The 16,146-nt window shown below is 36.6% G+C and overlaps 1 protein-coding gene across 9 annotated transcripts in view; it reads right to left on the bottom strand.

Annotated features, from left to right (window-relative positions):
• The window catches only part of CADPS2 (calcium dependent secretion activator 2), a 321,285-nt gene that overhangs the window by 89,295 nt on the left and 215,844 nt on the right, over positions 1-16,146 (bottom strand). For 8 of the 9 annotated variants that reach the window (XM_075491545.1, XM_075491547.1, XM_075491553.1 and 5 more), the window contains 2 exons: positions 12,825-13,012; positions 713-814 (listed from right to left, as the gene is read on the bottom strand). In XM_075491545.1, the coding sequence (XP_075347660.1) occupies positions 713-814; positions 12,825-13,012 (290 nt within the window). Of the gene's footprint in view, positions 1-712; positions 815-12,824; positions 13,014-16,146 lie in introns of all 9 variants that reach the window. The other variant, XM_075491554.1, reaches the window with a different exon arrangement.

The following is a 16,146-nucleotide window of genomic DNA, read 5'->3' as shown; positions in this document are numbered from 1 at the left end:
TATATTCTAAAAAAGGATTAGATTGACAGAATGATGGCAGATAGGTTGGCTTAGTGCGATAAACTAACAGATTTGGTGGTCTACATGCCATTTTTATGCTAAGCTTCATAAACCATCAATTGCTAGAAAATAGAAGGAAATACCACCCCAAGTTTGCTCTGTTTCTTGTACTCCTTTCCTAAACATCTTCTACTGGTATTGACAGTCCTTACATATCACAAACTCTTTATGGAGGATGATGGACCTTAGCTGATTTAGGAAAGATAAGTATATCATGAAACCAAGAAAATGACATTAGACATCTAGAAAAGTTTTAGCTGCCATCTATCAAAGATGTTCTCTACCAATATGGTTTTGCTGATCAGTACTAATCCAGAAATTGCTATGGCTCAGTCATTTTCATTCAGACAATTTTTTTAGTTAGTTATGGAACGCTTAAAGTTTAAAAGGATCAGCAAAAATCAGGCCTATATTCTTGCACAATCTTTTCTACCATAGAAAAATACAACTCACATGATATACAAATAAATTTTAAGCACAATCACTTCTGTAAATAAATTATTCCATATTTAATATATTCAAAAATTCTTTGCAGGTAGACTATTTTATTTGTTCAAGACCAGTTCAAGACTCGTTCAAGACCAAAACTGAACACCATGAGAAAATTCTTCCAGAAAAAACTTAGTATTCATTGAATAAATTATACACTCACCTGAAATGGCTTATTTGGTTTTCTAAAAGGGAGGAAAGTCTGTCCTTAATTTCCTCAAACCTTTCTTTCTCTTCAACAGATACTGTTCCAATTCCATCTGGCCTGTAATATTAAATATTTAATAATTGTTGATATCTCTTCATGCTGATTCCTCTTTGAACAGGATATTTTTTATTTAAGGCTTGATTTTTAAATTTTTCATTTAAAATTTTATTTTTAAAGCTTTCAGTTAACATGTGTGCTAACTCTCCTTTCCCCTTTCCCATTGCCTTGAAGGATAAGCAGTAACTTGTGAATATAGTTAAAGAACAGACTGCAACTAGACAAACAATGTAACTTTTGAGCTGAACTTTTAAATTCAAGTCCTAAGTTTCTACCTCATCCCAATATGAACACAAGGTAGCACATATTTCTTCCAAACCATTCCCAAAGATATATAACATCCTTTCTCAAGAAAATTAGTACTATTGGCACAATAGAGGGGCCTACTCAGCTCTTGTTGAATTTCAACTTCTTGAATCTTCCAAATATTTTCCCAGAGGCACAATATGGCTGAAAGTGATTTTAAAATAAAGGTGGGAGGCAAACTACAGTGAGAAAAGCCAGAGCAGGCAACACCTAGGAATCTCCCTGCTTAGAGTGAGCATAGATTTTTCATCGCCCATCCCATATTGACAAATAGCAGCACGTAAACAAGACTTCCATATAAATATAGCGTAAAGGATGCCACAAACAAATAGTCTTTAAAAAGCACTGGCATTTTTTTAAACATCAAATTAAGTCCCAATAATTAATAATAAGGCTTGCATTAAGTACGTTAAGCACACACTTAAGAGTCTTAGCCTGAAGGTGTTATTAATGTATTTACATTAAAATAATGACAAAATTAAAGAAATTTAAATACACATTTCCCAAATAGTATTTTTGCCATGCAGTCACAACTTCCCCACATACAGCGTACTTTAAAAAGAAGTATCTGAAAACTTCCTGTTACTGTCTTAACTTCCAGCACCAGGGTAACAAAACAGCTACTGCTTCTCACCCTGACACTAAGTGTGGATCCAACCTGTACTTCCTCCAGAGCCTCCAAAACTGCATCTCAATGTTTCTAGAACTGAGAAGACGGTAGTAAAACAACATGAAGAAAGACAACATCATTTTGCTAAATTGTTACTTTAACTTTCTCCACTATACTTAAATCTAGGAGGGATAAGTCGCTACCTGGTCATGACATAAACAATTCTCTCACCCCTTAAATCAGTTATATTTGTGATCTGTCAAGTCAAGGTGGAAAGAATGCCTGACCTCCTTAAATTATTGTGAAGACAACAATAAAAATCAGATATGGTGGAGATATGAGTAACCAGGCACATCAATATACTATTGTATAAATTTGATGTGAAAGAGCAAATAACTTATCTTCTCTCTTTTGATGGATGCCAGGATACTTTACCTCAGCCTTCTGACAGATGGAACGGGTTCAAATTTAAGTAAATTGCACTGTCTGATTTCATTGTCAGGAGAGATCGTGCTCTGGAGTGATAAAGCAAATAGTTCTGTCATATTAAACCTCGCCGAGGCATGTCATATATATGACAGAAAAGACCTAGGGGTCCAGATAACAGTAAGTGAAAAAGGTGAGCCAGTAGGATGTCATATCTGTCAACCTGCACTAAGGCTAGGATCACTATGTACCAGGGACCTGTCACTTCACTGAGTTTGTTGTCATAAAGAACCTCGCTGACAACACCTAAAATTTTCAGAACTGTTAAATATATTTTCAGTGGATGTTTGGATAGAAGCAAATGTCCCAGAAGAAAAAGAAAGCGTATACAAAAAGGTGTTAGAAAAATGTACCATCTATAGCAGTGAAAAACTCGTCTCTTGAAAACATAATTTTAGAAAACAGCACAAACTCTGAATCATTCTTTTGTTTCTTCCTGTTAGCCTTATTGCAACAAGTAGAATATAAAAATGCATTTTCACAACACAGTTCTGAGACAAATATTGTGCTGGTGATCATTTTTTGCTACTCTTGGGAACGTCTATCTACGACTGATAAAAGAATCCACAGAAAAAAAGAATCTGACTCTGAGATGAGCTAAGACAGAAAAAATAGGTAAAGAGTTTCAAAACTCCCACTCATTTTGTTTTCTAGATCTTTTTCTTTAATTGCTTTAAAGACAGAATAAAATAAAATAGCACTGTTTTGAGCTGGTTATTTTTATTTACAAATTACTGTGCCTGCCAAGAAAATCAGACTCAAGCAGTCATTTGGTTTTCAAAGGTTTAAGTTATCCATAAACTATGCAAAAACTATTCTGCAACTAAAACCAACAAATGCACCTTTCCTACTATCCCAAATGTTATGGATAGTGGTTTGGACTTGATTTTTTCAATTCAAAACCAGTATTCAGTTTTCTTATTGCAGCCTGAGACCTCTCTTTCAAAGAACTCAGCCAAGAAAAGTGACAGACTGTCTTAAGAGTTTTCATTTTAACATTAACTTCTCAAGAAGGTAAAGGGAGAGTGAATTTTCCTTTCCTCCACATTCTTTTCCTCCTTATTCTTCACAACTGCTTTTGGGATTAGAGAACTAGGTGAAACAGCAAACACTCAAAACCTGAGTAGCTTCCTCTCTCTCACTTTTACTCGTTTTCCATTTTTTGAGAACTCTGTCAATTGGATTTGGATTGGCCTGTCTTGTCTGCTTAGATCACAGTCTAACTGGCATAGATGTAATGTTGTCTCTGGTCATATCTCAAATTGTTTAATTCACTCAGACTTAAATATCAAAAGAGATTTGAAATAAATACCTCATGAACTAGAGCTAATAAATTCAAGTGGGAAGTAGCTGTTTGACTGTAAGACACTTAAATAATGACACCAAAAATACAGGTTGACCAGAATTTTTAAAGAAACTTTTACTGTGACAATCTTGCAAGATTGCTGTCCTGATGGCAGTTACTCTTGGGAAGCTGATTGATTAGGTGGTGGATTTAGGTTTTCCTCTGGGAATGGACTGTTTTTCCTCACTTGATATAATCCTTAAGGCTTGGAGTACCCTCTAGAAATATTTTGATGTCTAGAGGTCTTAAAACCTGTAATAATTTGCAGAGGCCACTTGATGCACTGTAGGATTAAGATTCTTGTGAATAGCTATGGCATGTGAGATAAAAATGGTTTCCAGTTCCAATGGGAATTAGATATGATGGACACTGGCTTGACTGTAGATTGTTTCTAGCACTCAACTTTGGAAACAGCTTCTCCTAGTGGCCTCTCAGAGAGTGAACTATTATCTTAAGCAAGACTGTTTTGTTGAGACAGCCTTGCAAAATACTAACTGAACATGACTGACTTTTCTTTTTTCCTCTGGAACATCATTGGTACTGGTGCTTTTTGCATATTTGTATATTTTACAAATGTTTAAAATCTTTTCAATAAGCTTTCCTCATTAAAAACATAGACCATCACTTTGGCCTGTCATGAAAAAAAAGATTATGAGGAGAGGAATACACAGATTGATTTTCTAACGTACACACACACACACACATAGATGAGAACAGTAAGGGTGACCAAAATAATCTGTCAGAGAAAGATAAGAAATTATGATGAAAAACAAAATACAAGAAAAATACTTCAGCTAAGGTCTTACTTCAAGACTTTTATATAATAAACTACGTTTCAAGGGCGCAGGAAAAACAAACCCAAAACTTAAATGTCATCTTGGCTCCTAGAAACAAATTGTTTCAGAAGACTTCAGTGCTTTCTAAGAGCACTTGTTTTTAAATTCAGCAGGATGCACAATAAAATGAAAGAACAGTGACAATTTTCAAATTAGCAAGATAAAAGTTTGACTTCTTGTTTCTTAGTAAACAGAAGATCAAATTGTTTAGAATTTTAATATAGAGGTTTTATGATCTATTTATAGGACTTTAATATCCAAGGACTTTAATACATAAATTTTCCTTTAAAACACAATTGTATTAATTAAGGCTTTTGTAGAGTCCATGGTTTATGTTAGACAAGTCTAAGAAAAGCAATGATTTACATTATCAGTTTAGAAGCAGGCAGAGCAGACATCTTTTTATTAACAGAAAATAAAGAGAGCAAATTATCACATGGCATTTAAATATAGCTTTAACCAGCAGGCACTTGAAGACCGAGCATTTTGTTGTTTATATTAACTATTCTTCAAACATTCTGACAAAAAAAAAGGCACAATAGAGCCTTCTGCTGTATGCATTTCTCAGGCTGATCCTACATCTGCTTACAGGTCATACCCTCTTTTTCACAAGTGAACGAAAAAGACCAATTCTGAAGGCCACTAAAACAGATTAAGATGATAAATCAGGTTAATTTTAATGATCTTTTATGCAGTTATATTTTAGGTGGGATTCATTAATGCCCTTAAAGGATTAATGAATGCTAAGCATGTGCTAATATATCATTTTACCCAAAGTATAAGGGTATGTATAGGCATTAATTTGTTGAAATTAATGACAAAACAATGTATGATGTTTAGGGAAGGTGAGAGTATGTAATAGCATTAGCTGCTCCTTCATTGCCTAAGATGGCAAGTATCACCTTAAATACGCAGAACTTTGTTCTAATATTTCTTAATAATTTGTGAATTGTCATTAATTTTCTATCGACAATTTCTCTGAGGCTTTTCAGAAGCAGATTTGGTTTTATATGTTGAAAAATGTGCCTATGTTAATATTGTAGTGAGGACACATTTTATTATAACACTATTATAGTTATTAGCACTTTCCAACACAGGACAGTATCCTTTCTTAAACCAAAGGTGAGGTCAACATGGCTTCACTTCACCTGCAACCGGGTGAAGAACTTTGTTTTTAGCTTTGAACCCAGGAGAACTCTATTGGTAACTTTCTGTGGCTATTTACAACAGTAATATACAGAAAGCTCTGTCACTAATTGAACAACATTAATAAAAAAAACCCCAAACGTAACTATTTAGAGAGGCCTCACATCAGAGGCTTGGGGGTATGATGCTCATAAGTGAACCACTTGAAAAGGAGAATACAGATTAAATTAAAGAAGGTTTACCTTCCTCTGTGCTCCATATACCTTGGAGATGATCAGCTTCCAAAAATGAAGGATGAACTGGATGATGCAAGACGCTTGGCACAGGACAGTACATAAAACTGAAAGACCTAGTGAAAAAGTTCTATTCTCAGCTTTGCCCAACAAGCCTCAGAAAAGAGGAAGATTGCATTCACTTGAAGAAAAGGGATATAAATGTCCAAGGATCAACTAGTTTTTCCAGTTTTCCTCTCTCTCTAGATGAGAGAACACAGCTTCTCATCTAGAAGCACAAACTCACATAGCATATCAATCCTAAAAGGTATATTTTCTCATTCCATTATTCTGGGGAAATGGTGACTGATAATAAATGACTTCTGAATAAAAACACGCTTTCGAGTATGAGAAATCCACTCTCACCATTTCCATTATAGAGGACTGACAGAAAAATAAGACAAATTACAAAACCAAAAGACTCCTGTTAAGTTTTGAGATGCTGTATCAAACGTGAAAGAGAATTTATATAAGATGCTGATAGACCGATGGAATATGACTTCTGATGGAACACACTTCCCTAAAGATCCTACACTGTAAGGGATCTTAGGCTCCTTCCTCCAGGTGTTGGACAGCCTTGGAACAGATCTAAGATTAAAGCAGAAGGCTCGATCGCCAATAAAAAACAGTGAAAGACGACCTTTCACCTACTATCATTACAACATAGACAGAATATGTGGGGTTGAGAGTGAAAAGAAGCACAGCAGAAAAAGGAAGCATTTTCAACTGTTTAAAACTGAAAGGTTCCACAAAATCCTGCTAGCAATGGTTTCTTGGGAAAACCATCTAAGAAGAAGTCTACATGCTATTCAAATATTTTTATTTTTATATACAAAATTATACATATAAAAACATAACACTTCTGGGAAGAGATCAGCTGGACAAAACCTTTCATGTCAGATGGTGACCATGTGCAGATAAATGGTGAAACTACTGACTTAAGTTCTGGAATTTTAGATTAAATCTTATTAGATATTGTTTAAGAGACACAAAATGAAGGAGAAACCAGCAAGATACAGACACCCTTACTTTAACTCTAGAGTTAACTTAGTCAGAAGAGAAGGAAATATCTATTCAGAATCTCCACAAAAAATGATTGGAAGAGACAGAGCAATGTAATGATATTATTTTCCTTATTTTTACAAAGTTCCTTGTCCCAGATTTGAAAGGGATGATTTCTCTGCACATTCTTTTATCACTTGACACAAAGTGTAAAATTGCAATAAATGGTTCTTATCACAAAACATCAAAAAAATGAAAAGAAACATATGAATGCATAGCACTCTCTGAAGTTTCCATAGTTTCATTTCTCTTATGTGTTCATTTACTCCACTTTAAGATATTTCCTCCAAGCATAACGGGAGCAAGAAGCCTATCAGAGAGTGCCAAATGATAGCAAGGATCTAAAAGGAGCTCTCAGAGAGGGCAAGGCTATTGCAGAGACATGGAACGAATTCTTTGCACTGGTGTTTATTATGAAGGAAATTAAGAAGATTATGCTGGAACCCTTCTTTGTTCACAGCAAAAAAAAAAAATCTTTATTTTCAGCACAGAATCTGTCCAAAATTAAAGCAACTGAGAAAAAACTTATGGAACAAATTAGAAAATAAACATTAGTAAGTTGCCAGGGCCAGAACTGAATTACCTATGGTTATGTGAAAGTGCTCACCAAGAACTGCCTTACTCCTGAGGAATGTGAGATCAATTTAAAATCAGATGAAGTTTCCAGGGGAGGTAGGGGGAACTACAGGCCAGTAAGCTTTACATACATCCCAGAAAATTAGAAGGAATGATAATATAAGGATATTTAAGATAAAAATAAAGAACATTGGGTAAACATTATCTATTGTGAAGAAGTCTGTATGGCTTTGAAGCCATAAGGCAGAGAAATCTTACTTTCTGATCTTCTTGAAGTTCTCTAAAGGGATCAGAACCAGGTGGATGAGCGTGACCTGACTTATACAATGTACCTGGATTTCCAAAAATCTTTTGTCAAAGTCACTAACCAAAAGCTTTTAAGGCAACTAAGCAGCCACCGAGTAAGAGTGAATGTCCTTACATTTACAGTGACAAAAGAGAGTAGGAATACATGGTGAGTACCTGCAGTGGAGGTAAGTTATCAGTAGAGTTCTGCAGGGATCTGTGCTGAGACCTGTGTTATTTTACAGTATTCATAAATGACCTGGCAAACAGCTAGGAACTGAGATGATAGTAAATGTAATTGTAATGGTAGTTATGTGGCATAGTGTGGAATTCCAGAAGGACCTTATGAAATCAAGTAGCAATAAAACAGCAAATAATGATCAAGGTAGATAAATGTAAGGAAAAATCGGTTGTTATCCAGGACAGAGATCTTGATGTTATGATGGATAATTCCATGAAACCGTCCCTGTTCAGTAGCAGTCAAAGAAGGAAACAAACATTGGGAATTACTAGAAAAGGATAAGGAATTAGCAGAAAACATCCATCCAGTGTAATAAATGCAGGGTTCACTCATACTTCTTGAATCTTAAATAGCAAAGAGACAACAGAGAAGGGTTTTTTTTGGTCTCTCCTCCGTCTCTTCCAATAGCAACAGAGAATTAAACGAGACATGTAGCAGTCAAGTTCAAAGCAAGAGTTCTTCAAGCAAGAGGAGGCTAAGTTGTGGAACTTGCTGCCAAAGGTGTTGAGGGTGCAAAGGTTCAGGGGTGCAATGGACAAGTACTTGAAAGAGAGACTCACTCCAGGTTACCGAACAGGCATATTCTGAGCTGCAAAGAGTTGGAAACTGAAAGAGCACTAAGAGGAAACATGGCATATGCTTGCCCTTCTCTTACTCCAAGCAGGTCAATGCCGCCTTACAAGAACCCTGATTCAATATGACTGTTCTTCTATGCAAACAGACATGCGCTGAAGATTTCAAAATGAAGGCAGAAACTATTTATCTTAGGTTATAAACTGATTTTTGTAGCACTACTTTCACCTTCACTTCTCATACATGAACTTCCAATAAATTAGCTTTCTTTCTGAATAGAAGAAGGTATAACCAGGGAATATGCTTGAATTTTGAATTTTTCAATTCAGTCTGTAACTCAGCAGGTGGAAAGAAGTCACTTTGCACTTCATGTGATACCCACCAGCATCCATTTCAGACAAGAGGGACTGAATAGAAGTCACAGCATGAAAAGTAGACGAAAGTGAACGTGATGGGGAAGAAAACAATAGCTCCTACCTGGACTGTTTAGACTGAAATGTCAGCATTCAGGAATACCCTATAGTTCCTTGCTCTGCCCACTTCACTTTCACCAGAGATACACAAGTGTATGCATAACTGCAGTGCGAAAAGTTCCCTCGTGAACTAACGACTTTGATGGGGACCATATAGTGGAACTTTTCAGAAGAAAAACATTGTGAAGAGGAGCCAAAGGAGATGCTATTGTAAAGTTACACAGCACCAGAAGCACAGCACAAACAAAACCAGAAGCTGATTTTATTTACTAGAGGAAAAGGAATCAGTTGATTCAGAAACAAGGATGTGTTTTTGTTTATACACTCAGCAAGGCTACTCTTTTACTAAAATATTTTGCTTTTTGGCTATTTAGGAAGAGTATGTCTTAAGAATGTCATCCACAAAAGGAGAAATACCTTTTCTACGTAAGCAGTTTGCTAGCCCAGTTGTAATGCTCTTCCCAGCAGGAAAAGAAAGGCACAAATGAGGCTTGAATTCCTCAGTCTAGGACTCAGCAAGTTGTGGTTGACCCTACATAAACATTTCTGTTCCCAAACCAACAACTTTGGCATAAGAGGTACACTAAGTGCCAGTATGCTTGATAACTCTGTCAGAACTTGTTACCTGTATCTTTGTCTCAGAAAAGAAAACAGTTGCGGACTGTTCTCTGGTCCTGAGACCAGATGGCAAGGCAAGGTCTGCTGCATGCAGCCTACACCAGAGCTCAGGTCAGGTCTCCTCTGTGCTCCACAATGTCCCTGAAGCTCTAGGACAACAATTCACTTCTATGTGTTTATTCCAGGTGTTTTGAAATAAAACCGTGGCTACTATGTTACAGCCTGCAAGAGCATTACAGCCTGCAGCATGAAACAGAGTTCATATTTCAAGTCCTAGGGTGCAGCAAAAGAGCATAGGGGATACCTGAGGGTTCAAATTCTGCCGGAAGAGTTCTGGAGACATATGAAGGGTGGAAAGAGCCCAAGCTGATTCAGCTTTGTTCATAGTGTTTACTGGGAGCAGTATTCAGTACACGCAATCCCACAATCATGCCTGGGATCTTAGAGAGTGCCTGTGACTAATGGCCAGTTGGGGTCCATTGTATGAGACTGCTTCCTCACCAGTTTTATTTAGCAAATCAGATGTAGCCATCAGTGTGCTCAGCATATGTCCTGGTACGGCCCTGGAATTTTGGAGATTTTCTCTGATTTGTGCTTGAGTTTTTCCTCACCAGACTACCAGAAATGAAGGCAAGTGACACCTTTATCTGATCATTTGACTGATGTCACTAGATTGCCTGCTACTCTAAAATTCATACCTAAAAGAAACTGATAATTTGAACTACAGATACGGCTGCATTTCTATGTGTTCCTCCATCACCTGACTTCAAGATCATTTTTGATGATCTTTCTCAGGCTAGTGGAAGGTCTAAGATCCCCCTGTGAAGCAAAGGTGAAATATAAATTGAATACATCATGCCCAGAGTATAAAGCTCTTTGTCTTTGTTCTGAGGTCTTTCTAATTCTCAGCCTGACTTATAAAACTAAGATGTATAATGCCAGGGATCAGCCTAGAACTTTGGCCTGTCATGCATTGTCTGTGAAATTCTTTTTTCCCTTTTACTATTTCTTACTGCTGCGGCAGATGAATGAGTGGATGTATTATGTGCGTATATGTGTGTCTGTCATCCTCAGTGAGTGTGTCTGCTTCTGTCCTTGACTTACTTTTCTTCTTTCTTCATGTTTCTTTTTTCTTCCTTATTACAATATCTCAGTTCTAGTCAGACCCTCTCTGTTCAACACTTCTTTTATTCCTAAAACACTCATAATGCTATTCAGAGAATATCTGTACAGAAGGAATAGACAGAATACAAACAGAGTGCTTACCACTGTGTAAATGATGTGCTCCCTGAGGTATTTTCATGCACTGCACGCACTGTTGTCCTTCACTTAAATTATGAAATAAAAAGAAATGTATCTACCTTTCTTTTGAATTCTTGAAATAAGTTTGAGCAATTATCACTGTGTATTTGTCTTGTTAGGTTGAAACCAGTAATAAAAAGGCTAGAAACAACAAAGACTTAGACTCAATAGGAAATACGAGTGTGTCAGGTTCTTCAGGAACTGACAAAAGAAGCATGCTTTTATGGAGAATAGGTTACCAAGTAAAAGCCAGAAAATCTCCTAACTTACCAGTATGAACGTTAAGATTCTTGAGAGTATTTCAGGCACATTCAACAACATTTTAATTTTGGACATTATTATCAAGGATTACATAACGTTAATCTCCCACTACCAAATCACTCAGGTCACAAATGCCCAGCTCCTGTTCTCACAGATGAGACTTTGTCTGAGCCAATGAAGGAAACGATATCCTTTTTAAGGTTTGTCCCTTCTTCACTGGCTCGAGGACAAGTAAAATGGCCTCTGTGACTGACTGGTTGCAAGGCAACATAAGCATACATGTTGGGAAGAAAACCTCTCTCTCTCCCGATCCCTACCAGGATTCAGTTTTGGGGGTTTACTGACAGCATCACAGTATTCGCTTTTGGGGACTGTGAGTAGGTTTTCCCCTGGTGGCAGGATTGGATCAGTTGAGAGGGGGAGATCTATTCGGTTTTCTCTTCTTTTTGAACTTTTAAAACATATTTCCTACAGGGGTCTACAAATCTAGTGTGCACAGTAGGGTATAAATGTATGTTGTCCTATAATTTGATTGCCTGCCCCACTCCCCACTCCAGTACAAGGAAGACATGGATAAACTGGAGCAAGTTCAGTGGACGGGAACCATGACAGTCAGAGGCCAGAGAACTTGCTCTGAGGAGAGGCTGAAGGAGCTGGGCTTGTTCAGCCTGGAGAATAGGTGGTGTCTAGGGGGACTGAATGGCAGCCCCCCAGCTGCTACTGGGAGGTTGACAAGAGACAACGGATATAACTACACTGAAATAAGACAGGTTCAAACTGCGTAAACACCTGACTGGATAAAGCCCTGAGCAACCTGGTCTGACCTCACAACTGACCCTGCTTTGAGCAGGAGGTTGGTCTAGAGACCTCCTGAGGTCCCTTCCAACCTGAGCTATCCAATGATCCTATCTCCAACACCTGCTGTTCAACAGCAGAGCTAGTTCCCTCACAATTTGGAATAAGACAGATGAAGCAAAAGCTTCTTTTAAAGAACGTGCTTAGCACGGCAAAGCAACAACTTAATTTTTTCCAAGTCTTTCACTTGCAAGTGGAAGGAAGACATCATCCCTAGAGCATCGTTGTGACCAACAACTCCTGAAGCAGCCTACCCCTTTAGTGGAAAGAATTCCAGAAGTGCCCTAGCTCTTCCTGGCTGGGGGTCACACCACATTCCCCATATATGTTATTTCTCCCTGTGGTAGCACAGCCAGAAGAACTCAGTATAGTATGATCAATTGCCAAGCTACAGACTGTAGAAAAAGAGTCAAAGCTTCCCTTAAACTGCAAAATTATTCAAAATGTTCACTGGAAGCACCACTCACTAACACAACACAACGCAAACTGCAGAAGACTACCTTTTTAACAGGGTGATACCCTTTAGCCTTGAATCAGCCTGTCTATACAATGCCCAAGAAAACACACTGCATTAAGACAGTACAAACTGAAAGGACTTTTTTTTTTTTTATAGTAATCTGTATAGAACCTCCAATACCCCTGAAGAAACTTTCATGAACTGATTTCTGTTGTGTGCAACTTCCCCACCTGGTGAATGCAAGAGCCTATAAATACTTTTGCTTCATCCTAAGGCTATGAATTTAAAAATATACCATTAAATTACCTGTTACCATGAACATGAGAAGCACAAAATGCAAAACTGTAGTGAAGCAAGGTTGGATCAATGACAGAACCATTTTCTGAATGTTCAATCAATTCATTGAGATAGCAAAGATGGCGGTGACAGCCTCTCACTCCGTAGCGAGCACAGTATTCGTCCAATACGAAGACTTGACCTGGGCTAAACCAACCCTGAAAGAGAAAAGCAAAAAAATCCACAACATTTTCTTTTCCCACTCACAGCTTTTAAATCAAAAAAAGAACAGAAGCATATCTTTTTATGTGCATTATGTAAACTTTTAAAACTAGAATGATTTATATCTGACTAATGCTGATGGCACTGGAAGCTAGATCCAACAATAGCCCTCTTGCTGAAAGGAATAAATGTCAGGAAACTATTTGCAGTTCCGAGTGACCACTACTATGAAATATATGGTTTACAAAAACATGCTAATACATCCAAAGTCTGGTCCAGATTCAATTATATCAAAACCTAATATAAAATAACACTTCAAAATAATTAATTTTGTTAAAGTCATTAATTGTAAGTTACGAGAGAACATTTGGGTAACGGTGAGGGACGTTAACATGGACAGTCAAAACACAGTTTCTGGACGGTCAGTTCCCTGTCGCTGGAACTTTAATGTGAGAAAACCACAATTTAACCATTTACTCTGCTTCTTATGTAACATGTGTGCACTTTTAACAACTTTTTAACAACTTATACGTGTAAAGAGATACAAAGCTAGGTAGTTTGTTAAAAGCCACCTGAATAAGATGAGTATGATTTGACCTTAAATAATAATTACATATTCTGGGGCACACTGAGGGCTTACTTGGGCAGAGTCTTGATGAGACCAGAACGGTGTAAACCTGAACATGTAAACCATGTAAAACATGTAAACCACAGACGTGAACAAAGCAGAGACTCCTCCCCACCACAAAACCAGTTCTTGAGTGAATCCAGAGTGTAAAAAAAAAAATGATTCTTGATGTAGAAATGTAAAACAGAAGAGCCTTGATTGCTTTGCCTCCCAATATGAAAAACAGATAGCACACTGAGCTTCCAAAAAGCAGCAGGGAGAAAAACAAACCTTGGAAAACCACAGCTACTACATAGATGTTCTAAATAAGCATTTTTCTTTGCTCTTTTCTTAATAGTGGTGATATTTCCCTCTCATCATCCCTGCCAAATGGTTAAGAGAGATTGGGGAACACTTGAATTCAAATATACAAATAACTTGGATAAACAAAATGATTTTGCAAGTCATGAATTTATAACATCTGACTAGCAGCTGAAGACCAATAGTTCCCTACTGCTTGCGAATACTTCTGCAAGCTCAGATGTTTAATATTTATACAAAATATCAGCAAATATACTATTAAACAATACTTAAAAATATATTCACATCAGGTTTAACTCATCTGTGTTTTAACTTTACCAAAAGACTTGCATGAGACAGGAATTTAAATTTTATATTCTCCCTCAACTCTTGAATTTAACATATTAATTGCGAACTAGAGCACCTCAAAGTTATTTCATAAATTTATTTGCTCCTGATTCATTTCTGTGAAGTCAATGTTTCCACTACCTTTAAAGAGCTTCAGCTGTTTCTAGAGAACACTTAGCTTTATTACAGCACCCAGAACAGTACTAAGTGTTTTAAACTAATATACAGTCATGTTGCAATGGCTCATGTAGTTTGCACAGTGTTTGCTAGCAAATATGGTATTCCATTGGAAGAGGAAAGAAGAGGGATTGTAACAGAATATCTGCAATAATATATATGCTATCCCTAGATATAATAAACAGTGGTTATTGTGATTGATATTCTGCCAATACGTCGTCATTGTCGCTGATCCCTCTCTACATTTTTATGGAAAACATGACAAAATGCTGCATGTCAATGCCCAGCAGTACAAAAGGAAACAATTATTAAAATTTCTGTACATTCTCATAGGAGAAAATGGTGACAAGACTTCAAATTTTTAAAGAACTCATTACTTAAACTTCAGTTGCTGTAAGAGATCTGTTTTAGTGTGGTCATTTTCATATAAATATGTGCCTTCCTTGCCCTTGTTCAATGCCATACCATGCATAAGTCTCACAAACACATAACAACTGTATGCTACAGAGTATTAGATAATTGCATATTTTTAATTGTATAATTGCAAAAAATAAAAACAAACAACAACAAAAAAAGAAGCTCCCCAATACCGAGAAGAATGTAAAATTAAAGAAGTTTAGGTCATATAGTAATTTAATACAGAACTGTGCTTAATATTAATTCTTACACATTTTTTTTTTCTTTTTACAAGTTGTATGTGTGTGTGTTACTCTATATTTATTGAAATAAATGGATGCATTGTTTCTAAAAATGATAGAAAATGAGCTCTTCAGGAAAAAAAAATCACTCTTATATGTTCATGTGTTCTATCGCTACCTTGACATTCCAATTTTTTTAATTAAAAAATATAGTCAAATATGAAATTTAACAAAAAAATGATCACCCATTCTACTTATTAAAAGCTGAATTTTAAAAAGAATAATAAGAAATGCATCTGCTTTATGGTTGCTATAGCACTGTGTATTTCACCTAACCTCTTCTAAAAGTTCCTGATTTCAAGGTTATATTAAGTGTCTTACTATATTATTATTATAAAAAAAGATTTTGACCCCAATGCACTGTTAGAAAGCTAACCATTTTCTCTTTGAGTGGCAATTACTTTGTACAGATGTTCCTTCGGGCCTCTTCTTTGATTCAGTGTGCAACCCACAGACAGAAAATGAGTCCTTTAACTTTTTCTATACATACTTATCTGGTAGTATTTTAAAAAGGAAGCGACTGTCATCAAATAATAATTTTTTTTTTCTTTTTTACACTTGCAAACAAACCTAAAAACCCCATCATTATCTTTGTATTACATGACTAGTCAGATCAATGGAAAAAAGAAGCAAAAAAAAGTTATCCTTTTTTGTTGCTGTTGGGATAGTAAAGTGAAAAAAATTATGTGCTATGAGGCATTTTAGGTCCTTAGTGAGAGATCACTATTTTAGACATGATATCAGGTGAAAAATAAAGCCTCAGGAAGTTATGAGGTCTGACCCACACAAACCTGTTTAACAAGTGTGTATAATCTGACAGACTTCCACAAGATTGTTGCTGGTTTTCCCTACTGAAAGCAAAACCAGAAGCAGTCCCACCCTCAACTCCTGGCCCCACAAAGCATAGAATAGAAAGAGTTATGTAAGAAAGGGAAACTGCAGCTACAAACACAGAAGCATGTTATGCCAGTATCTTATCTTTTACAGCTGTCTTTGGATG

This window comes from Mycteria americana, chromosome 1 (assembly GCF_035582795.1).
Source record: "Mycteria americana isolate JAX WOST 10 ecotype Jacksonville Zoo and Gardens chromosome 1, USCA_MyAme_1.0, whole genome shotgun sequence".
NCBI classification, from domain to species: domain Eukaryota; kingdom Metazoa; phylum Chordata; class Aves; order Ciconiiformes; family Ciconiidae; genus Mycteria; species Mycteria americana.
Note: the sequence above shows the minus strand (reverse complement) of the source record. Positions and strands in the feature narration are given on the sequence as shown.